At 43.3% G+C, this 24,162-nt stretch overlaps 1 protein-coding gene across 1 annotated transcript; it reads left to right on the forward strand.

The window, feature by feature from the left end:
- The first annotated feature begins 898 nt into the window (after window positions 1-898).
- Window positions 899-24,036, forward strand: dnm3b (dynamin 3b). The gene is made up of 21 exons (XM_083928721.1): window positions 899-1,177; window positions 1,669-2,027; window positions 4,120-4,193; window positions 4,387-4,536; window positions 6,047-6,250; window positions 8,246-8,344; window positions 8,609-8,769; window positions 9,576-9,718; window positions 9,901-10,036; window positions 10,648-10,715; window positions 11,696-11,834; window positions 11,987-12,073; window positions 12,919-12,989; window positions 13,179-13,233; window positions 14,751-14,864; window positions 19,106-19,215; window positions 19,941-20,055; window positions 20,233-20,397; window positions 20,595-20,827; window positions 20,931-21,104; window positions 22,358-24,036. Exons 2-21 carry the CDS (start codon window positions 1,867-1,869, stop codon window positions 22,398-22,400), a joined length of 2,502 nt encoding a protein of 833 aa, XP_083784847.1. The 5' UTR covers window positions 899-1,177; window positions 1,669-1,866; the 3' UTR covers window positions 22,401-24,036.
- Window positions 24,037-24,162: the final 126 nt, after the last annotated feature.

Here is a 24,162-nt window from a genome sequence, read left to right on the forward strand (position 1 = left end):
TTCCCTTAAGTAATGGCATATATCAAGTTGGGCCCAAACGAAGAGCTGCAGTGTTATGGTCGTTACTGCCACCTAGTGTTACTCCAGCTCACTACAACATCATGTGCCGACTAGACCCATCTCCAGAGGCCTGCCTGATCATAATGAAGAGGGCACATACTGACCAAATCGATCATATTTGACTGTCACAAGCAGATGGAGGACGGGGAGAGCTCTGACTGTTATGTCCTCGATGCATGTCAGACCGCTTTTCAGCCTCTTTGCAGTGGGGCTTGAGGGGCTAATTACATCTCTCCCCTCAGATCCAGATCTAATCATATGCGATGTTCCCATCCAGTAGAGGAGACACTTTGTCTCTGGTATGGGGTTGTCCTGCGTGTTAAGGCAGGATGGCAGCGTCCTTCTTCGCATGACCGCATCCACCAGCCTAGGCCTGCTGTGGCAATCTGGTACCAAGCATGACACTTTCTCATCCAGTCCTAATCCTCTATGTTTTAAAATGTCACCTATCAAGGATGCATCTCATCACAGTGATGTTTTAGAAGCAAGGCGACATGAAAAATGACTGCCAAGGCCTTGCACTAGTATGAAATTGTAGTGTATTGGATACAGGACAGCTGGTTTCTGCTCCTACTGCAGGGATCTGAAGGAGCGCATCCACCTCTTCTGTTGCAGCGATGCGCAGCCGTGCCGCATGACTCACAACGGCATAAATGGCACGGATGTAAACAGGGGGCGGGCTCAGGTAGGCCTAACCTGTACGTGCCTGGCCAATGGGGCGCCGCGTTGCTCTGCCTTCGTCTCCGATCCCGCTGTTTCCATTGGTCCTCCGCCGCGTCGATTATGGTGTAAAGAGACGAGGCGCAGCTTCGCAATTACACCGCGGAACGGAGGAGAAGGGGGGTAAGAAAAAAAATGAATAATCTGTCAAAGGCGAATTTGTGTTCGGGATGAGACCGCTCTGACATTCAGCCGACCGGAACCAAGCCCACAGGCGATTACATTTGGTGCACAGGAATTTGAGATCAAGCTGATGCACCGCCATAGCAGGTGGTGCTTGTATAATCGTCCAGGGTCTTGTCACTCGTCTTTGCTGCCTGATCTGCGCGTCGTTTCAGCACTGGACAGCGACCGGGACCAACGGACACCGAAAACACTGAGGGAATCCTGAGGCGGGGTAGGCTCACAATCAACGCACCACCGATAATAATACCGTGTGATTGTTGTTATGATAAATATATATATCTATACGACACTCTTTTCTGATGTATTTCAACGCATGTGTGCATGCAGCAAACGGTGCTTTGCTTCGCCTTTTATTGAGTGTCATCCGTGTGTGATTTGTGGAGCCTTGAACGGGGTTTGCACGGGGTTTATTCAACATGGAGCCTATTTATTTAGAGCTCCGCTCATCAAATGCCCTTGAAAGTATGTGGCTTCGTGCTGCTCGCTGTGTATGCGTTTATGTGTGTGCATGAAAGAGAGAGAGAGAGAGAGAGAGAGAGAGAGAGAGAGAGAGAGAGAGAGAGGGTTATAGTGGTTGTGGTAAGCAACTGCGCAATTGTCTGTCCCTGTCCGTTCATATATCTTTTCTACCCCCCCCCCCCCCCCCTCTCTCTCTTTCTCTCTCTCGTCCTCTCTCTCTCTTCCTCTCCTCTGCTTCCACAGTCGTCTGACCCTCGCTTGGCTCGGGGCAATGCGCGGCTAGATGACTTCACCACATCAACAAGCACCGCGGTATCCTGGACTAATATAGCGGCGTCACACACACCCCCTTCCTCTTTCAATCCCCCTTCCTGTCTCTCTCTCTCTCTCTCTCTCTCTCTCCCCACTTCCATTCGTTGAGTCCACCTGTTCAAAGGCACCATGGGAAACCGTGGCATGGAGGATCTGATCCCGCTGGTCAACAAGCTGCAGGATGCCTTCAGCTCCATTGGCCAGGCATGCAACCTGGACCTGCCTCAGATCGCAGTGGTCGGCGGTCAGAGTGCAGGAAAGAGCTCCGTGCTGGAGAACTTTGTAGGCAGGTAAAATTGACCACCAGAAATAGGATAATCCCTTCTCCGGTTAACCTTGAGGATGACATAAGAGGCCTATGGGGCCAATCTCTCTGTGTCGAGTTCAAACCATGTCTCCCCCAGCTTAAAGTCACTGCTGTTGCACCTTGTGATGAGCAGAGACCTTCAGTTATGTTATGTGCATATGTATCTTCAGAGGAAAAGAAGCTGTATTTGGGTTACAGCAGCACCTTGGGGATTGCAGCCCAATCAGCACCAAGCCAGGCTCCTTCACAGTCCCAGAAATATCCATCTCTTTACGGTTCCCAAGCAACCTTTTGGAAGGCATTGATATGCAGTCGACCCCATAAAAATGAGAGTGTCATGTTCTGTGTGTTATAAAATGCACATGGCAGCGACACATCTCTGCATGTGACCATTTTAAAACACCGCCCTACAGTACATGTCAGCTCCCACTCCTGAAAACACGTGAATATTCATCATCTCGCCCTGGATTTTGGTCACTCACAACAAATAAATTATGAGCAGACGTATTTGAATTGAGTTTTTCTTTTCAAGATAAGGATCTAGTCGTTCCGTTGGTAACATCAATTTCATAGTCAAGCTAAAAAGTGGATCAGAAACAAGTCTTTGTCCCGCAATGACTCCCCAGTAGTTACTATATGATGTGCTTTTGTCTGCTAAATAATAAGGCTTTTTTTTGTTTTATAGCCCTGCAGTTCAAAGAGATGGAGAGGTAGTTAATCTCAGGATTTACTGAGAAATGAACTCTAAATGGATTCATTTACTAGTAGTTTATGTTTCAGTCGATTTAATTCAGTCTCCACCAATTTTACACAAAAGGTCAATTAACTTGCCATGGAGAATACTCATGTGGGTCTGAAGGGGGCTGGTGGTGTCATCAGTGTTGTTTAGGCTTTATTTTATATTATAGGCTTTAGACTCCAGATATTTTACCGAAAACATGCATTACAAACTTGGGGTATTTTGGGAGTTTGAAGGATGTGTTCAAGGAAGGTCTAATGAAAGATGAAATGGAGTTGCATTATGGGAAATGTAGGATTCAGTGGTTTTGGAGCTTGAACCATGACAGAAACATAGAGTCAGAATGTCTGCTTCAATTCGGACCACTTTATTTCACTGATGTCTTCAGTATGACCAAATGGTTCCTCTCTTGTGCAGCTTGAACGTGCATGTGTGCAGTCCCACCAGATGAATGCATTGATTTCGTCCTGTCCCAGCCCTCATTGAGAGTCGTGATGCTGAGTAATGGTCCATCTGTCCTGAACTGGCTCTGCACAGCGCTGAATAGACGAGTAGTGGGCTCCTCTTTTTTCTTAACTCATCCCATCTGAGGGAGCTCCGGTGGAGGAGGGTCGATATGTGTTAATAAAGCTTTCTTGGAACAGACCTTAAGCTTAGGAGGTGGTCGTGATTTCTGTCCGGTGTGTGGCGCGCTCATCATGCATGCACACACACACAACGAGCATGTGTGGAACCCCTCGGGAAATAGAGAAGTCATCGCTTTTTGTCAGTGTTGCAGCTCTTCATTTTGACCCGCTGTTTATCGGGCCAGAGTGTTATTTGTTCTTGTTAGTTGCACCAGCAGCAGCTTGAAGCTACAGGAGTTACTCTGTTTTAAAATTGCCCCTATTTTACTCAGACTATATTGAATTCGCATATAACATACCAGACTGGTGACACTGAAGGGTCTACAGTAGCTGGCATGTCATTATATAGAGCAGGGGTGGGGAATCTATGCTCCTGGAGGGCCACTGTCCTGCATGTTTTAGGTTTCTCCCTGCTCTAACACACTTGAGTCTAACGATTATTAACCTCCTGATGAGTTTCAGCTGCTTGATAACGAGCAGAGCATTAAAATCAGGTGTGTTAGAGAAGAGAGGAACCTAAAACATGCAGGACAGTGGCCCTCCAGGAGCAGGGTTCCCCACCCCTGATAAAGTGTATAATTACAATAAATTTGCCCTATAAGAGCCTTGAGATGAATATATCAATATGCCACCAACATCCATGCCTACTGTATACTTTGTGATAAATGTTTGTGGTATGATTGAATGAGTTTGGAGTGGTCTTTCCTCAGGGACTTTCTGCCTCGTGGATCTGGTATTGTCACCCGCAGGCCACTGGTTCTGCAGCTTATCAGCGCCACTGCAGGTGGGTGCACACACATTCATACACCCACACATGCTAAAATACACACATAAACAAATGCAGCCTCCCCCTCTCCCTTTTTAAAAAAAAAAAAAATGTACTGTGTTTCTTTGCTTCTGGCTTTTTTCTCTCTCTCAGACACATGCAGCACAGCCACCACTAATCCTATTTATTATCTTCGTTTCCATCCTTTCAGAATGGGCTGAATTCCTCCACTGCAAAGGGAAGAAGTTCACAGACTTTGATGAGGTTCGTTCAGAGATCGAGGCAGAGACGGACCGTGTCACGGGGGCCAACAAAGGCATATCTCCCGTTCCCATCAACCTGCGGGTTTACTCCCCTCACGGTGCGAAGCCAAAACTCTGCTTTTTTTCTTTTACTGACAAGTAACAGCACACAATAACACTTTGGATCCGAGGTGGATTTTGATAAGCTGTAGTCTTCGTATTCCCGCTCTTTGCATTATTAGCTGGCGGAAAATGTTTTTAAAAACTGGGTCATTAGAAACAAAGGATGTGGTTTTCCTTGCAAAAATAATTATACAGCATATGAATTAATTTTTATTGTTGAGTTAAAAGGATGCAGCAGGTTCTTTTAAGGCTCTGTGTTAATATGGCTGAATATAGCACACAACGCTATACTGATGCTATAATAATGCTGTAATAATGCTATAATAATGCTACACTGATGCTACACTGATGTCCTTAGTTTGTTTGCACTGTAAAAGGAAATGCTGTCTTTTGTAACCAGAGCCTTGAAATTAAGTTAATTTAAAATGAACTAATTAATTCAGATTTCTACCATCTGTGACCCTCTGTCATGTGCAGAGCTCCATTCAGAATATAACTGATAATGTTTATTGTTTGTCAATTTATAGCTATTATCTTATCATTTATTAGCTATACGATTACCTTACTAGCATTTTTTTTTTTTTACATTTTCTTGTTAGATAGCATGTACAGTAGACATCCAAGAGCATTGGAATTAGTATTCAAATGCTTTGAGGGAGTCAGTCCTTTTATTGAAACCAGATTATTGTATACATGCACAATTAAAAGTTTGTTCACTAGTGATTCCTACGTAATTTCCAGCAGTTTTACTCCTGGCGGCACCAGCTTATAGAAAGTATGACTGTAGGTGTAATGTAGCCTGCTGAGTGATGGCTCCAAATGGACATTTAGGCATCACTAAATTTAAAGTGTTGTTACTACATATTTACTCCAATTTGCTAACAGCCAGGTGTAGCTAGGCTAACTAAGGAAAGCAACTGAGTAAACACGCTAGCTGCTAACATTTACCTGTTAAGGCAAAGCATGGAGGAGGTTGCTTAAATAGATTATGAGTGAAGTATCTGACCTGAGACTAGTTTGAAATGCTCTTTAATAATGATGTAAACTGGGAAGATATTAAAAACCTCAAACTACAAAACATTGTTAGCTTAAATGACCAAATGTCGTGGTTCAAAACATTAAGCAAAGTCATATCTACATTTACAAAGGGTTGTCAGTTAACTATGTTTATATTATTAGCTGTTATAACTGCTGAACTTGTTATTTGCAGGTTCATTTACAGTCAATTTCTATTTTATTTACATAATGTTAATGGTCCGACCCGACTGTAATGACTAGCAAGTAGTTAGATCTTACGAATTTAATATTGCTTTTACAAATGGTTAGTAGCCTACAACCCAATCCTGGCTCCATTATGAGTTTATTCAAGTTTAAATAAATATGGCCAAAACATCTATTTTTATTGTATTTCTATTTTCTTCTGCTGTAGGGAGCAGTGTAAAACTATTTGGAGACCCTTCCAGTTAAAAAGTATTGCTATTATATTGCATTCCTCTGTCTGTGCAGTGCTGAACCTGACTCTCATCGACCTGCCGGGGATCACTAAGGTGCCGGTTGGAGACCAGCCCGTGGACATCGAGCAGCAGATCAGAGAAATGATCATGCAGTTTATCACCAGAGAGAGCTGCTTGATCCTGGCCGTCACTCCGGCCAACACTGACCTCGCCAACTCTGACGCTCTTAAACTGGCGAAGGACGTCGATCCACAGGGTAAGGGCATTAAAAGAGACTGTGGGAGAGATGTAAAAAGAGGAACGGAAGTAAACGAGGCACATAAAAGGTGGCCTTGTGATGAGTGGGGTCGCCCTGAACAAGACATTGAATCTCCATCAGCTGCAGGGATGATGCTCAGTGTCTGACCTTGTTCTCTGACCTCTCTGAATGCGGACACAGAATTTCCCTACAGGGATCGATCAAGTGACACATTATTATTAGAAACAAGGGGGCTGAGAGGAGGGGGAAAATGGAGGATGGAGGCATCGAAAAAATGAGGAGAGGAAAAAGAAAATCAGGAAAAGATGTAAAGAAACTCAGAAGATGCGATGCTTAATAAAGGGAGACCACGAGGAAGGGTTAAAAAGGAATTTTACTTAATATAATGGCCAAAGAGATTGACCTTCAGACAGGGGAGGAGGATGAATTGGCAAAGCATCGGAGGACTTTTCAAAGTGACCTTGTGAGAGGGAAGAATGATACCAGACAACGAGAGTGAGGAGGAAGAATACAGGAGGGAAGAAAGACCTAAGGGAGAAGGAAGGAATAGAGGAAATGAATAGCTGGATTCAACAACATTGCAACACTGAACGTCAGTAGTGATGGGAATTAATACGGTTTCACTGATACCAGTGCCATTATTGATGCTGCTTATCGATCCGATTCTTTATCGATTCCCTTATTGATTCCTGATCAGCTTTCTGTGTGGAGAGCGAGTCGGCCTATACAGGTTTTCACATTCAACGCATCTGTTTTAATGATACGATTGAGTGCCATTATTGATTTATTTCATTAAATCTGAGTCTGGACAGAGTTTAGATGACATGAGAGAATATTTGTACAGCTTTCTTTTTTATTTAGGTTTTCAGATTTTGAAAGAAAAAAAATCTGCTAAGCCTGCCTGTATGGCACTCATGTTATCATAACACCATGTTTTGGACTGCTTCTTCCTCTCTGCCGTGACTCCTTGTTGCAATTTTCCAGCAGCGTAGACGCATGCGTTTGTGTGAGTCATTATTGTGCAATGTGCAGCTGTCCAGCAAAAACATGCCGACACTGATAAAAGGAACTGATAAGTACAATAACAATTATACTAATAATATTTTTTACCAGTTCCCCATTCCCATCCCAATGTCAGGGGTATGTATACAGGAGGAAAGACAGTAGTAATAATGGACTGGAAGAGATGAGGAGGTACAGAATATCTCTCAGTGCTGAGTCTGTGCTGTAGGCACCCTGAAGACTCTGCACCGCATACATAGGGAGTGGAGTTCATGCTATCCAAAGAAGACCCGCATCAGCTGGGAACCTATTCACCCAAGGATCATTACAGCAAAATAAACCTTCAGATAGTACAGTGCCATGCCCCCACCAACAACACAGACAATGAAACCAAGGACCATGTGATTTTAATGGGAGGCATGAATGCAAAGATAGGGGGAAACAACACCAGTGGTTATGAGATGATAACCTGTTCTTATCCTAACTCGTCACATATGGACATTTTGTCAGGACCCTTTGATGTCACTTGTCAATGCCCTGGGCGGCGTTGTGTGGAAAATGCATGCTGCTCCCAGTCGCTGTTTCAAACACGGGAAACACGTTGTTTATGTTGTGAACTCACATAAAACTATGCGGTTAGGTTTAGGCAACACAACCACTTGTTTAATGTTAGGAAAAGATTGTGGGTGGGGTTAACGTAAGAGTAGCTGCAGTGACACACGGGACATGAACAGGAAAAACAGCCTTTCAGGTAAAACTCCATGGTTTGTTTGACCCATCCACGACACCAGCCTGCCTCCTTGCACGGACTTTGGGGCTCCTAACTCTGGAGCACTTTCTCTGAGCATCTAATATCACCGCGGACAGGTTTACAGTTGAAAGCACAAGCACCAGCGATATATTGATTATGAAAATAGTGCCTTTAAACTTCCACAAAGCGTTCCTAAATAGCCATTACAATCTTCCTCCTTCTTTTGACCCCTTTTCTAGGTCTGAGGACTATTGGAGTCATTACCAAACTGGATTTGATGGATGAGGGCACAGACGCCCGAGACATACTGGAGAACAAGCTGCTGCCGCTGCGAAGAGGTGTGTGTGTTTGTGTGTGTGTTATACAATAAAGTGAGCTATGCCAGCCAGATTCACTCTGGCTCTTGTACCCGCTGACTTTCTCTCTCCTAACCTTTCACTGTCAAAGTCTCTCCCTTTGGTCTTAATCAGTGTTCAGTCCCTTCTTCCACGACCACTGCTTGTTTTTTTCTATTTATCTAGCTCGTGCTATCCCTGCCTTTGTCTCTTGGGATTATCCTTAATTATTTCTCTCAATTTGTGTCCTTGCTTCCTTATTCCCAGGTTATATCGGAGTGGTGAATCGCAGTCAGAAGGACATTGATGGGAGGAAAGATATCAAGGCGGCTCTTGAGGCGGAGAGGAAGTTCTTCTTTTCACACGCATCGTACAGGCACATGGCTGAAAAAATGGGCACCCCACGACTGCAGAGAGTGCTCAACGAGGTGATCATAGATTTGTTCCCGATGCTTTCCCACAGTGCACTTTACATAATTAATAAGAGGGCAGCCTTTTGTTGCTGTTTTCTTTCCCCGCTCCTATTGTATGGCACGTCAGTGTGGGTGATACAAGACTGTCAGTAGGTGGAAAATGCATTCGCTCTTTCTAGTTCAGCTCCTTATAATTTATGATTTCACTCAGGCAGGCATTCTGCATTTTCTCTGCTTTGTCATTGTGAGAATGTTACATTATCTGTGGTTACACTGAACAGGCAAGGTTGGTACATTACTGTAGTGGAGACCGGGGTTGTTGGTGAGATCACGGGGGTCTTTATAACTACCCCAGAGCATAATGTCAGGTGGCATGCTGTCACTGTCTGTCTTTCTTTTAAAGTTTCTGACAATTTTGCCTACTAAAAAACAAAACAAAGAACATCACTGTCTACATATCCACAACTGAAAAGACATTTTTTCATCTTACAACCAACCCTCAGAGCAGCGAGACAACCAACAACCTCTGGACAAAGGTTTCATGCTGAAGCTAGCTATTGAAAAGTAGACTAAAATTATAACAATTACATTCCTCTTTTTGATAAATGTTTGTATTGAAATTCCTAACAACCCCAATATGACGTCATGCAAAAGTTTTGTATCAAAATAATGAAACAGCGCCCTCTAGTTGGGCTGTAATAAGCACTGTGACCACCAACCCCGGTCTCCCCTACAGCCAAAATGCCAGTGGCATAATCTACTTAGCCATGCTTCTATGTGATTATAATTTGTTTAATTTTACCCGCTTTGTGCCTCCACAGCAATTGACCAACCACATCCGGGACACCCTGCCAGCTTTCCGCAGCAAGCTGCAGTCCCAGCTGTTGGCTCTGGACAAGGAGGCCGAGGAATACCGGGGATACCGTCCCGATGACCCATCACGCAAAACCAAGCAGCTGTTGCAGTCAGTGCATTTACATTTGACTTAATTCAGAAAAAACTACGTGTCCTGCAAAATATCTGACCTCTGAAGAGATAGTTAACTTCTCCCATGGCACCCGCTGCTTATCAGCTCTTACTTTAGATGTCAGAAGTAATTTGCTCATCTTTTATTTCTCACATTTATTCTCATCCTTGTTGTTTCAGGATGGTGCAGCAGTTCTCGGTGGACTTTGAGAAAAGGATTGAGGGCTCAGGGGATCAGGTGGACACAGTGGAGCTGTCTGGGGGAGCGAAAATCAATCGCATCTTCCACGAGCGTTTCCCCTTTGAGCTGGTCAAGGTGATATGCTGCACATAGGAGAAGATGGCAAAAGTAATAGTGAAATAATTTGCGAATGGTGCAATTATGTGACACAAATGGCTTTTTTTTTCAATTTGAAGATTTGTTAAAGTTAAATATATTGAACCGGAATCCCACCATGTTTATGTTTTTTGATGTTTGTGTAATTTAAACTCACAGGTTGCTTAATGTAAAAACGAGAGTTCAATGTCCTCATGAGTCATCTGTCCTTTTCTGTCTTGTTCAAAGATAGTGGCAGTCATTTCTAGAAAATGCTCTAAACAAAGGAAAATACAGGGAATAGTTGAAATAATGACACTCGCTGTGGACTTATTTCTTCTCATTTTAAGACAGTTTAACTGCCCATCACTCTTTGTAATGACCCCTTATATTCCCTCTTTTGTCATTTTGTCTTGAATGATCCCTAAATAGCTTCCCTGCTCAAACTCTTATTCAAATACAGCTTGTCTCTCTTTTTAATCTTACAGATATTCTATTTTATCTCTGTCGTGCTCTCCCACTCTCCATGCTGTCTCTTACGCTGCTCTTTAACAGTTTTACAACTGTGTTCAGCATCTACTGTCTAAACTCCTCCTCTCTCTCCCCTTCAGATGGAGTGTGATGAGAAGGAGATGCGTCGTGAGATCAGTTATGCCATCAAGAACATCCACGGTATCAGGTAGGAAATTGTCTACATAACTGAAAAACGTGATTGTCAAAATGCATTTATTTTCAACACCCCCCTGCTGTTGAACCACAACCACGAGTCTTTTCCCAAAAGGCACAGTCTTCCTCCACCAGTGATGCTGTCACTCTTGTCTTTCTGCTCGTTGGCATTATAAAGATATAAACTGTTTTATTCACAACCTGAAGACAGTCAACAAGTTAAAATGCAGATGTCAGAATTTGGTTAAAGCCTTTGGTATGAGTTCATAAACAAGGGAGGAGCATGTTGTCTCTCTCTTTCTCTTTTTTAATGTTCAGTCCGGTCTCTCTCTGTGTTTCTATATTGGTTCAGCAGCGGTTAACCACCACAACCAAAAGAATTGCCACCCAAGGGACAAATCTGACATTTAAAGGAACACCACATTTGAGCACTCCAAAAACAACAGCGTGTACAATATCTACCATTTGTTTTAACACACTGATAAAAGTGTTTTGCACTGACCCCTTTATTATTGCAAGCATAGATCTAAAATACACACCAAATATTGATATACACTCACCAGACGCGTTATTAGATTCACCGTTTGCCTTCAGAACTGCCTCAATTCTTTGTGAAATAGACTCAACAAGGTGCTGGAAACATGCAAGAGTTTGGTCCATGTTGACAAGATGGCATCACACAGTTGCTGCAGCTTTATTTCCCTACTGGCGCTCTTTTGGATTGAGATCTGGTGACTGCGGAGGCCAATCTCCACTCGACTACAGTAAAAAAAATCCCAGTAGATCAGCAGTTTCTGAAATACTCAAACCAGCTTGTCTTGCATCAACAGCCACGCCACGTTCAAAGTCGCTTAATTCACCTTTCTCCTCCATTATGATGCTGGGTTTGACTTCCAGCAGATTGTCTTGACCATGTGTACGTTGAGCTGCTGCCGCATTGAACACTTTTCATTTCATTTGCACCCGTTTTCTCTTCCTCTTGGTGGTATTTAGGACTGGACTTTTCACCCCAGACATGGCGTTTGAGGCCATTGTGAAGAAGCAGGTCATAAAGCTGAAGGGACCCTGCGTCAAGTGTGTGGACATGGTCATCCAGGAACTGATCAACACCGTGCGCCAGTGCTCCGACAAGGTAACTCATGTGGTTTATGGGGAGTTTTGGAAGTTTGGAGGGAAGTAGGGATGAGCTCACTGTTGAAAAAATCTTGTTTTCTTGTTTGTTTCTGAGCTTCCCACATTCCTCATGATGTGGAGTAAGTGATAAACTGTGTGTTGTGTTTTCAGCTGGATTGCTTCCCCATGCTACGTGAGGAAACTGAGAAAATTGTGACTTCTCATATCCGAGACAGAGAGAGTCGGGCCAAGGACCAGGTAAACATTTGTGTGACATGTATGCAAAGTTCAGTCGGTAGCCAGTTTTATACCCATATCTGTCATTGTTATGGAATGGCAATCAAGGTACCAATTAACCAAATGGTTTATTATTAATGTGCTCTACTTGAAATATGGATAATAAATTGGGCTGGGATTGCCTCCACACGGTTCTCACCACAATACATGAAATAACAGCGTTTTTTCACAGCAACATGCACTAACATGCACATAACATGTCAAAAACAAACAGAGAAACTCGGATTACAACACACACAGAGGGAGAGTGACTTCATTCTCTGCTTAGGACGCCATTTCTCCACTATATCTTTACACGGAAAATACTTATTTGCTGCTATATTAATGCCCTGATGTACAGTACGGCTCCTTTAAATAAATAGTTTTGGGAAATAAGCTCATTTGAAGATCGGTGCCACTGTCATGTCAGTAAGTTAAATATAAAGCCAGCTTAGCTTAGCACAAAGACTGGAAATGGGGAAGGAGCTCACCCTTGCAACAAAACCCACATACCTGCATCTCTAAAGCTCCCGGATTAACACTCTATATCTGGTTTAGCAAAGTGTAAAAACGACAAGTTGTGGTTTTATGTGCTAGAGAGAGACAAATCAGGTGTTTTTACCTGCTCCCAGTCTTTGTGCTAAGCTAAGCTAACCAGCTGCTAACTCCAGCTACAAATTTACTGTATAAACAAGACATGAGAGTGTTATCAATCTTCTCTGCTAACACTCACCAAGACAACTAATAAAAGTCTTTCCCTAAATGTCAAACTACTGTGTTTGTTTAAGAAGGGCTCAGTTCATGTGTAATGTTTTGTGTTGTTACAGGTTCTGCTGTTGATAGACATCCAGCTCTCTTACATCAACACTAACCATGAAGACTTCATTGGCTTTGCTAAGTAAAGACTCCATCTATTAGCTCGGCTCCACCGTGATAAATTATTCATGCATAAAGATGTCAGGCTGATGAAAACAAATGTTCAGAAGCTACCCCTTTACCTCCCCTGACCTGTCATGTCTCCTTCTCTCTCTCTCTCTCTTCTACTTTCACCTTTCCCTCCCCGTCATCCCGTCTCTCCTGTGTGCAGTGCGCAGCAGAGGAGCAGTCAGACTAATAAGAGCCAGAGTTCAGCAGGAAATCAGGTGAGCATTTGTCATGTCTTGTATGTCACACATAAACAGTGGAGCACAAGGTCAAGGGAGTACCGCACATCCACACAGCAGCAGGATGGCTACTGCAGAGAGAGAAAGAGATGTGAATATACTCATTTGAGGCGGTCTTTTGCATTAGACACATTTTATGTTATATGCATTTTAACCTTAACATTTCTTGGATTTTATTATTATTATTTTATATTTTAGTCATGCATGGTGTATTATGTTTAGTGGGGCACCAGTTGTGTACAGTGGTTTGTTTGCTTCTTTGGTTTTTATGATTTTATCTCAGTAAAAGAATCACATTGGGTTCTATTACTTAATGCCACCATCATCACTGGTGTTGTTGTTGAGACATTTCCCTTTGTTTGAACCCCTCCTGTGTCATCAAGGTGCCACTTTGCATTTCATCCCCCATCCCTTAGTGAGAATCTCAGCTGCCCTCTTATGGGTGTCTGTTGGTGAGTATCGCTCATTGTGGGTTGTGGTTTGCAATGTCATTTGTGCCTGCAGTAACACTTCTTCCCATTGTGTGGTGCTCTCCAGCACCGCTGCATAACAACCTGTCATTTTTCCCGTTTTCCACCGTCGACGGGTTCAAGAATGGCAAATTGGCTGTGTAAGCTGCTGTTGGGGAGAGGCATTTTCTTTAAGACAAGATGCACTAGGAAAGTTGCCATTTTTTCTTAGTTCCATAAGGTTTCTAAATCCCCCACATTCCTTCCTGTTGCAGGCCTCCTCTCCTCCCGCATCAGGCCTGATTGTAAGAGTTTACTCTATGAGTGTTTACTGTCTAACACCCCCTCCACCCACCAGCATCCGCAGACTACAAGGGGTTGCCAACTAGACAAATAAAAATGTAAAATGTCCATGGTTTGGCAGTTAAAATACCATCTCTAAGACTAAACATGTTAGAATGATTTCTTCTAGCATCCTGCCATCCAGGCACAAAACAGCCCTCTACTGTTTGCCTGTGACAGAAAGGCTTTGTAATGATTTGGGTAACCTCCTTAGTGAGTCTTAGGCGGTGCAAGACTGACAGTAATCTAACCTAATAATCACTTGGCACTGTGCCCACGGGCCTGTTTGTGTAGGGCTCGTAGGGTTAATTCCCCTAACACAGTTGACACACATGCTTTATTGTGTGCTTGAAGCACTTAACACAATGGTCCCTTAACAAGCTAACACCGGCCTCTGCTTGTGGCATTGTGAACACAGTTCCTTGAATGAGACTGCACTGACACACGGTCACATGTTAGGCTCTGAGTGAGTCACAAAGACACAATGACACACCTAACCTAACCTGACCTTCACTCACATTTCATCGCAATTCATGCATTGATTACCTACACAGATTCCTTTGGGCAAGTTGTTTTTTTAATTTAAATTATGATGGATGAAAAGCTCCTGTCATCCTTTTGTTTTCTTAGTTTTCATTTTTAGTTTTATTTACATTTTCTTTTTTCAACATTACAGCTGACTTTCTGACTTTACCCTCACCTCAGGTCATCCGCAAAGGCTGGCTGACCATCAACAACATCAGCATCATGAAGGGAGGAGCCAAGGAATACTGGTTTGTGCTGACTGCCGAGAGCCTCTCCTGGTTCAAGGATGATGAGGTGAGTTTAAAGCAGCAATGTGTTTTTATAATAACAATGAATCAAATTATTCCTAATGTAAAGGAGTTGCTTGTAATAACATATCCAGAGAGAAATATGACCCACCTCAGCTTTACAAAGCGTTTTAGCGTCTTTAAGCTCATTGTTTTGTTATTTTTATCTGAATGTTTAGCAGCTGAAGAGACAGATACTTCCCTCCAGAGTCAGAGGGTTTGTGGTCTTGTAAATTCATATTTTGGACAAGAGCTGTATTATTTTTTGTTTTAGATTAATCTGCTGATTATTTTCTAGATTAAGTGATTAATCGTTTTGGACAGAAAATATTGAAAAAATGTCCATTCCAGTTTCTCAAAATTCAAGGTGATGTCTTTAAAGGTCTTGTTTTGTCAGTCCAACACAAAGATTTCCAGTTTAATTTGATCTTAAACAGAGAAAAGCAGGAAATCATCACATTTGAGAGACTTAAAACAGCTTTTCTCTCTCTTAAAATTACTTATATTATGATGAATCGATTAGCAAAATAAGTGACTCATTGTTGCAGCTCCATTTAGGACCTTCACATCAGGATGAGGAGCCATTATGAAAATGGTGAAAAATATTATTTTCGGAATTACTATTAATGTATTCAACTAAATACAAAACCAACTAAAACTGATGGATGGCCGTCTGAAAGTCTATCTTTATACAAGGTCAATGAATGACTCGGATGTCAGACGTTTGTCTTTTTAAAAAACGGCATTTTATTATTTTTATGTCCATTAGTACTGATAATACATCATAAAACACACCATTTGCACCACATCGACAGGCTGCAGCCGTTGCTCCGTGCTGCTGGCGTATTCGGCAGGCTGACGTCTACCTGCCTGTCTGTGCCTGCTGTACAGGTTGAAGGATATTCTGCACAGCAAGTGTAGATAGGCAGACACACTGCAACTCCTTTCAGCCAGTTGTTGGTGTCGTTGCTGCGTTGTTGTTTGTTTATCAGACCTCGTTTAGTCTCGTGCAGTTCACAGAGAGATACACAGATTTATTTGTACAAAAAGATATATCGATCGAGACAATAGGGTTATTAGCCTGGATGTAGAATAGTTTTTATGTCGTTCCACTTCAATGTGCTTAACTTAGTATTTGTGAGCATCAAGCCTGCGTTGATGAGTCACAAATCTTTGTGAAGACTTTGGCCATGATTCTCGTCTTGTCACTCCTTCTTTCCATTCATCTTTCCCTTTGTCTCTGAGTTTCCCTTCTTTTCTCTCTTTCTTTCTTCCCTCCCCACCTCTTTCCACTGGGAGTTCAGGCATTCGCTTATTCCCTGCAAAAAGATTTGGAACAATCCCAATCCCAACCAAATGTTCACTCACAGCCACCCCAAAAATATATGAACGCATACTCAGCCCTCAGACAGCACATGGGCTGCACAGCACTCGCTCTACAGATTGTCATTTGATACGTTAGTGTGGTAATGCAGGAAATTATAGACTCGCTGGCTTTCGCCTTGTATATTTCTGTTTTACACCCCGTGAACTTTCTATAGTCACATGCACGTGCACGCACACACACACACACACACACACACACACACACACACACACACACACACACACACACACACACACACACACACACACACACACACACAAACACACACACACACACACCCTCCTCCCTCTCTTGGTGCGGTTGGCAGTAACTTTGTAACTGCTCGCATTCTTGGCAGGAAAATCACAAGTTTTTAATCCAAACATTCAGCCTCCAATGTTTCAGAAGAGAGAGACCCCTCTATTAAATATCAATATCCCTCCATTTCTGTTCCTGAGCTTCAGCTTCATATGCAGCTATCACTTTATGAGTCACTGTTTTGGCCCTACTTTATAATGAGTAATATACCACAGTCTACTCTTTGACTTTTCATTATTTCACCACAAACGCAACAACACAAGGGCTGATCTATATAGACATTCATTTAACTGACCAGTCAAAGGTAGCACATCCTGTGTGCACATATACTCTTTGTGCTCTGGAGCTTTTTGCACATGTGTTTCTTGCACCATCTGCAGAACACTTCTTTTTCTACCAGCCTTTTGCAGTTATTTGACAGTTACCACAGCAATCTACTTTACATCCTTAAATATTCCAACTCCATTTTGCCCACCCACTGAAATAACTTCACTGGAGGTGTCTGACTGTATTTTCTAAACTCCACTTGATTGATTGGCCCTCGTTCCTTTGGCCTGCGTTAGATGCTCTGCAGCCACACTCGCTCCTCCCCCCTTCCAGCCGAGCACATCTTCATCAGAGCGGCAGGCTGCACACTCACTCATTCATGCTATAAATTATGGGAACTCGCCATTTTGTGAATTTGGGCTTTAAAATTTCGATTATTTTACAGTTTGTTTTCTCAGAGCAACTTGTCAAATCTACACTTTAGTGTTGAAAATTAGTGATGAATGTTTATTCCCAAAAGTAAGTGAGAAGGTAGTGTTAAAATGCACTTGGGACAAAATACAGATGAATATAGATCATATACAAATTATGAATAGATTTTCTTTTTAAATAGCAAAGAGTGGGAAAAAAGGATCAGATGCAAAAAAAAACAAAAAACACACATCTTGGAGACCTGAAATGCCAACAGAGACAGAGAGAGCGACACAGAAAGACAGACTGACAGAAGAGGGTCCGTGCCCAGTCTAACCAATGTGCAGACTACTGTACACCAGTATGATAATGAACAGGTAGTCTGAACACTGGGTGGACGGAGCCGGAGTTAAGAGCCAGGCCTTGTGTGCTGTTTTCTGCCATTCCAGATGCTCGCGGGCGGCTCTGTCATCTGTGCCCTCCCTTCGCCCCTCTCCATTTTGGCAGCAAGGATCCCCTCTACTGAAAACCCGATCAAAACTGCGATTCGCCTCATCCGCGTCTGCCGCCTTCCCTGGCCCTTTGGAGCACATCTCTTGGCGTGTGTGCTTTTTTTTTTGGTGGACGTCTGAGCTCTGAGTCCCCTCGCGGTCCGTTTCGGTCACGCCGGCCATGAAGAGTATCCAGCCTTGACGTGGCATATTCGCTCAGACGACTGGGACAGACTGGCTGCACGTTCAGGGAGGGGATATTACAAAAAAGAGGGAAAGAGGGAGACGGAGGGTTGGGGGGGGAGTGAGAAAGGGAGAGGAAGAGGGAGGAAGAGGGAGGAGACACGTGTGACCATATATGGGCTGTAGTGACCCCTTGGGGAATACAACACAGCAGAGTCTGCAGAGTTTTCTTGTCTTCTCTTTCTTCTTTTCTCCTCATCCTCTTTAATTCTTACCTGCGACCGTCTACCACCTCTTCCCGGACCTGCGGGCCACATGTGGGCTTTCTTCTGCAAATCTTTTTGCAAATCCACTCTCGTGTTTCTTCTCTTTCGTCTCTCCTCCTCCTTCGCCCGCCATCTCTTTAACTTCTCCCTCCTTCTCTGGTTCTCTGTGTGCTGCTAAGCACTACCAGATGTTGAGTTTTAACGCCAGGCTGTCATTTAATCTCTCCCTCTCTCGCTCTCTCTCTCCCTCCTTCTTCGCCTTAAAAAAAATCAGGCAGGAAGTGGGCCCCTCTGGAATGGAAAGAAAAAATATTGAGAAAATATAGAGGGGGAGGGATAAAAGTAAAAAGACAGAGAGAGTTAAGAAAGATGGAGGTCATGATGGAGTATAAAACTGAAGAGCAGAGTTTCTTCAACCCTAAGCGTCCGTCACAGGCCCTCTTTGAGTGTGTCACAGCCGTGCCTGAGCTTCTACCTCAGAGGATGAACAGTGTGTTTAAGCACCGGACCTCCAGTGCTCACATCTATATCCCCATTTTCCCCGTCTTACTTAGTTTACTCAGCCTTTAGCTACCAGCTCTCCCCGACAAAACGCACCGTGAACAACGACTGTGTCTTGACCCACACTGTAATGACTTCCACATGTGCTCTCCGTCTCCCTTTTCTTTCTCTGTTTCTGCTTACCCCCTTCTACACCCCCACCCCCCCTACCTCCCACTCTCATTTCTCCCCCATTCCTCCTCCCTCCTAACACCCCACCCCCCCTTTCTCTCTGCGTACTCTCCTTCTCACTTATAAACCTGATTTCACCTTTTCTCTTATGGGCATGTTTTTGCACAACTTTAAATTTGATTGCACAAGAATTCACAGAAATAACAAACAGAGCAAATTGCATTAGTCCTAAAAGCGCTCGTCCATCCACACCTTCTGCTTTCCTTATTCACAGGAGAAAGAGAAGAAATACATGCTCCCTCTGGACAACCTGAAGGTCCGCGACATGGAGAAGAGTTTCATGTCCAGCAAGCACATATTCTGCATTTTCAACACAGAGTCAAGGTCAGCTGTGAGATCTTAAACGTTTCGATTTCTGATTTTTCATGGGGATGCGAATCAAACAGGACTTTTGACAGTAATCACACGCAGTAGATGGAGTTAGAGAGTCCAAGGCCAGTGTGCTGGTGCAGCGGCTGAAATATGTTTCGGATTATGTGTTTTATACAGTATGTAAGCATGCATGTATGCAGGCTGGGACAAACTGGAACTAGTAGATCTACAGCTCACTTTATGAATATGTAATTTATGGCGAGGGCTTTCAGGAATATACCAGGCATTTTATAGTGAATTACTATAAAAACAGTCACTTGGAGGTGTAAACGTTGTAATTAAAGGTTGATGATAATATTTGAAAAGCGCTGATCCATAACAGAGTGAATCTGTGTAAAAGGTTTAGGATCAGGCATGAGCTTTTAGTAATTAGAGCAGAACGTCCTGTATGAAGTTTTATAGTTTCTTCATCCCTCTTGGCTGGAAACCAAAGAAAGGGTTAGACAACAAAATATCCCACATAGAAGGAGGCACATAACCTAATACTGTCACTACTTCCAGATGTCAGGGTTTATATCTTTTAGTGGAACCTTTTTTGTGACAATGGGGAGCATTGTCATGTTTAAAAATAATTAATCATTCATAGATTAGTGAAATTATAATGTATATTTAGTTAAATATGCTCCAGCATGTGGTGTAAAATGTATACATATACTCTCCTGTGTCATGGTGTTAAGGAATGTGTACAAGGACAATCGCACCCTGGAGTTGGCCTGTGACTCTCAGGATGATGTGGACAGCTGGAAGTCTTCTCTCCTACGTGCCGGGGTCTATCCTGAGAAAGTCATGGCAGTAAGCAAACTCACTCACTTTTCAATATTATTATTTTATTTCCCACCTCATATAACTAATTTTTTAAATATTTGAAACTTTCCACATCTTTTGTACATGTACTCTTTTCTCATGGACCTCTTTCCCATTGTCTCTCTTTCTGCATTTAAAAAGTATGTCTCCCCCCTCCCTCCATAGGTTGAGAGTGAGACCACCACCACCACAGAGAACTTCTCCATGGACCCTCAGCTGGAGCGTAAAGTGGAAACCATTCGTAACCTGGTGGACTCCTACATGGCTATTGTCAACAAGTGCATCCGGGACCTCATGCCCAAGACCATCATGCATCTCATGATCAACAATGTAAGAGAATATTACACAGATATTATATATTTATATGGGCCGTGAAGACAGCTTTCCGTTGCTGTTACTGTAATTAAGATGCTACTACTATCAGTGACACTACTAGTGACATGATGGTGAAAAAAAAACGACCATCAGACTGCCTGTACTTTCACAATTCTGATTACTCACCCTACACTTCCTCTTGCTGCCACTAGGTGAAGGACTTCATCAATGCCGAGCTGTTGGCCCAGCTGTACTCTGCAGGTGACCAGAATACCCTGATGGACGAGTCCCAGGAGCAGGCCCAGAGGAGGGATGAGGTGCTGAGGACCCACCAGGCCCTGAAGGAGGCCCTGGCCATCATCGGTGATATCTCCACCTCCACCATCACTGTCCCCATGCCTCCGCCTGTTGACAGCTCCTGGGTAGGAGGAGCTGGTGGCCGCAGGTAAAGTTACTAGAATTAAACCGATCGTACATATATCATGTAACCATTTTTAAATCAAAACGATTGTTCACTTATTTAAAATGATATGCTTTCCCTCCTCCAGGTCTCCTCCAGCCAGCCCCACTGCCCCCAGAAGGATGTCTTCAGGCCAGCGCCCGGCTCCCCGAGGGGCCCCGCCACCACCAAACCGCCCAGGACCCCTGGGGCCCTTTAATAACAGTGCTGACAGCCCTCAGGCTCCCAGCCGCCCGAACAGGGCCCCTCCTAGCATCCCCAGGTAAACGCAACATTCACATAACTTATCTGTCGGGAAGATGCGAAAAATGTTCTTCTGGCGTCTTTATTAGCGTAGGGATTATTAAGACCCACATAACTGCAATTTCCCACTGGAATCAAAACTGAAACTCCAAACTGTATCTTTTCCCTTTTTATCAGGAAAAAAACACATATTTTTACATATTAGACTTATTTTACATCTTCTCGAGCTGACCTGCTCAGAATAAAATCTCAGCTGCTCTTATTAACTGCTCCATATCTGACACTGGATCAAGAGTTAGATCTCCATCCAATGTAATCTACGTTTTTCTAGCAAGCCAGCAGGTGACCTCGATGACACAGAATAATATCAGCAATGATTCCCCTCTAAGTTGTGTAACCATATGGTAAATATTGAGCTGAACATGAAACAACAGGTGTGTTTATCTGTAATAGAATGAAATGTTCAACATATTGTTTGGAGAGCTCTTTCCAGGCTAGCTCTTTCCCTCTGTTTCAAGTCTTTATGCTAAGCTAAGCTAACTGACTACAGGCGGTAGCTTCATAGTTAGTATACAGACGTGAGGTGATATATATATAGTCCCTCCTGAAGTCACATGCAGGTCATTTCAAGCAGACCGTAGTATCCCTTCTATAAGCGATAGTTCAGTTTTCTGTTTCCCAGGATGACTAGTGAGTTCAGCTGATTAATACTGTGCTTACTCCTCATCCCCCTGGAGACCAGAGCATAGGAGATACGCTGTGCTCTGATTTGGACAGACTATCTCCCCGTAGAATGTACTTCATGAGATTTGAGGGATACACAACACGAGTTAAAGTACAGAAGAGTGAGACCTCTTCTTGCAGCTTTCCCTCTCCAGATAACAGAGCCAAGAGGAGGTGCAGGAGTCTCATTTTCTCACTAATAATAAAATATGATGAAAGATTATTATGGATTTCTTTTGCCGAACTACGGTAAAAATAAACTGCCTCTCAAAGCTTTAACTTAGGTAAGTTTCTTGATCAAGGCTTGAATACACAGCAACAGGAAGTGACAGAGCTTATCTCTATTCTCCTCGATCAATTTGACTTTGAAACACAGCATCGCTTCAATTTCTGTGAGGACTAAAGACTAATCTCTTTTTCTTTTCTTGTCTCCTTTTGTCTTATTTACTTTTCTCCTCCCATCTTTCCTTTCTCATTCTTTTTTGTGTGGAATCTCTTATCTGTCCTGCTCCCCGACACTTTTCGTTTATCATTCGCTCTCCACCCCAGCCGGCGGCCCCCACCGTCTCCTACAAGACAAGCCCCACCGTAAACATTTATCCTTATACACTTATCTCCCTCCCTCCACTCCATCCCTCCTCTATTAGCCATGGCTCTGCCGTCCGGGTCTCTCCTTAGAGCAGACACTGAAGTCTTTGACCCCTTGACCCTCGATTTCCTGCCAGGTGACGATGTCCATATATCTATGTACAGTATGGTACTTGTCTTGTGGTGTATGTGTATGTGCGCTTGTTGCTCGCCTGTGGTCCAGGTTTGCTTAGCAGATCCACTACCCAGAATCAGTCCCTGGAGCCTCTACCCCTCCCCTCTCAAAAACCACTCACCAAGTCAGCCACTACCCCCTTACTTGCTGCTTCTACATGAAAATACGCTCAGCAGTCGTACTGCCCTACTCATTCCAAAATGCAGCATGGCACATAAGCTGCTTTTATTGCATGGGAGTGTGTGTATGTAGAATGTGTGCGTATGTGTGTGTGTGTGTGTGTGTTCTGTGTGTGTGTGTGTGCGTGTGTGTGTGTGTGCGTGTGTGTGTGTGTGCGTGTGTATACGGGGGAGGGACTAATTTGCCTATATGTAGGCTGGGTTTGATTTAGTATTGTGTTAATTTATTGTATAATGCCCCCTTAAGTGTTAATTATCAGCTTAATGTTCTCTTAGGAACAGAAGTTGTATCTAAGTATGTGAGCGTGTATGTGCGTGTTTGTGTGCGAGTAATTCTGTGTATGAGTGCGTGAGGACACGTGTGCATGTGCCGTCCGTCTGCACGTTTGTTGCCGTTTCAGTTGTAATTGTTTTCATGGTCAAAGCTGTTAATGATGAATCATAAAAACCCTCGGGGGTAAATTTAATGTTGGACTTTTGTGAGTTGTTCCTGTGTTGTAGTAGCAGCCATACACACATAGCAAGGCTGAGGAGCACCTTCAGTATTCTCTATAGGGGAACGGCCTCAATAATGCATTTAACCTCGTCATAGGTGTCCACCTGTGCTGTATCAATGGTCAAGTTGTGACCCCTCACAGCCTTAAGATCTGATTCAGATGCTGACTCGTGAGAAGGGAAAAAAACAAAAAACTTCACGCGGCGAAAACATGACAAGTTCCTTACTGAACGAACACAGAACATGCATTTACATGTTTCCATTCAGCCTTTTTCTCAGGTTTGAAACATGCAACTCCATGCCCATCACAAACTAGCACTCTTTCTCTTTTCCCGAATCTTCTTCTTGCCTCTGTTACTTCCTCTTCTCTCACAACCATCGAAGCCAATCAGTCAATCTGTCAGTCAGTCAGCGTCTCCATCAGAGCTTAAGGTGGTATTGTCAGTGTTCAAGTGCTTCTCTGTCAGTTTGTTATTGTGTATGTGGGCCTAAACTGTGTTCTGATGTATATAGTTAATGATAAGGAGATACTGTACCTGTGGACTATTAAGACCTCATCAAGGATCCTAACGCTTTAATCGTTCTCTGTGTCTCTATTCACTAAATGCTCTCTTCTCTCTAATTTAGACTGCCTTACCGGCATGAAGTACAATTCTGTATTGCCAAAGCTAAATGTAGAAAGAGAATTGGAAAGCTGAAAATATATATATATATAATCTGCTGAAGACCAACAACGAAATGGTTCCACTTGTAGTGAGATGGCAGTGTTTAGCAGGGGGCATAATGTTAACCTGGGGAATTGCATCAGTTGTTATTTTGTGTCTCTGTATCCTCAATAAACTTCTTCCTCATAATGTCTCACTTTGTCAACAATCTTTATTGTTGAAGCCACTGGGTTTTGGGGACAGTGCTTATA

Source organism: Echiichthys vipera (assembly GCF_963691815.1).
Source record: "Echiichthys vipera genome assembly, chromosome: 15".
Classification (NCBI taxonomy): domain Eukaryota; kingdom Metazoa; phylum Chordata; class Actinopteri; order Perciformes; family Trachinidae; genus Echiichthys; species Echiichthys vipera.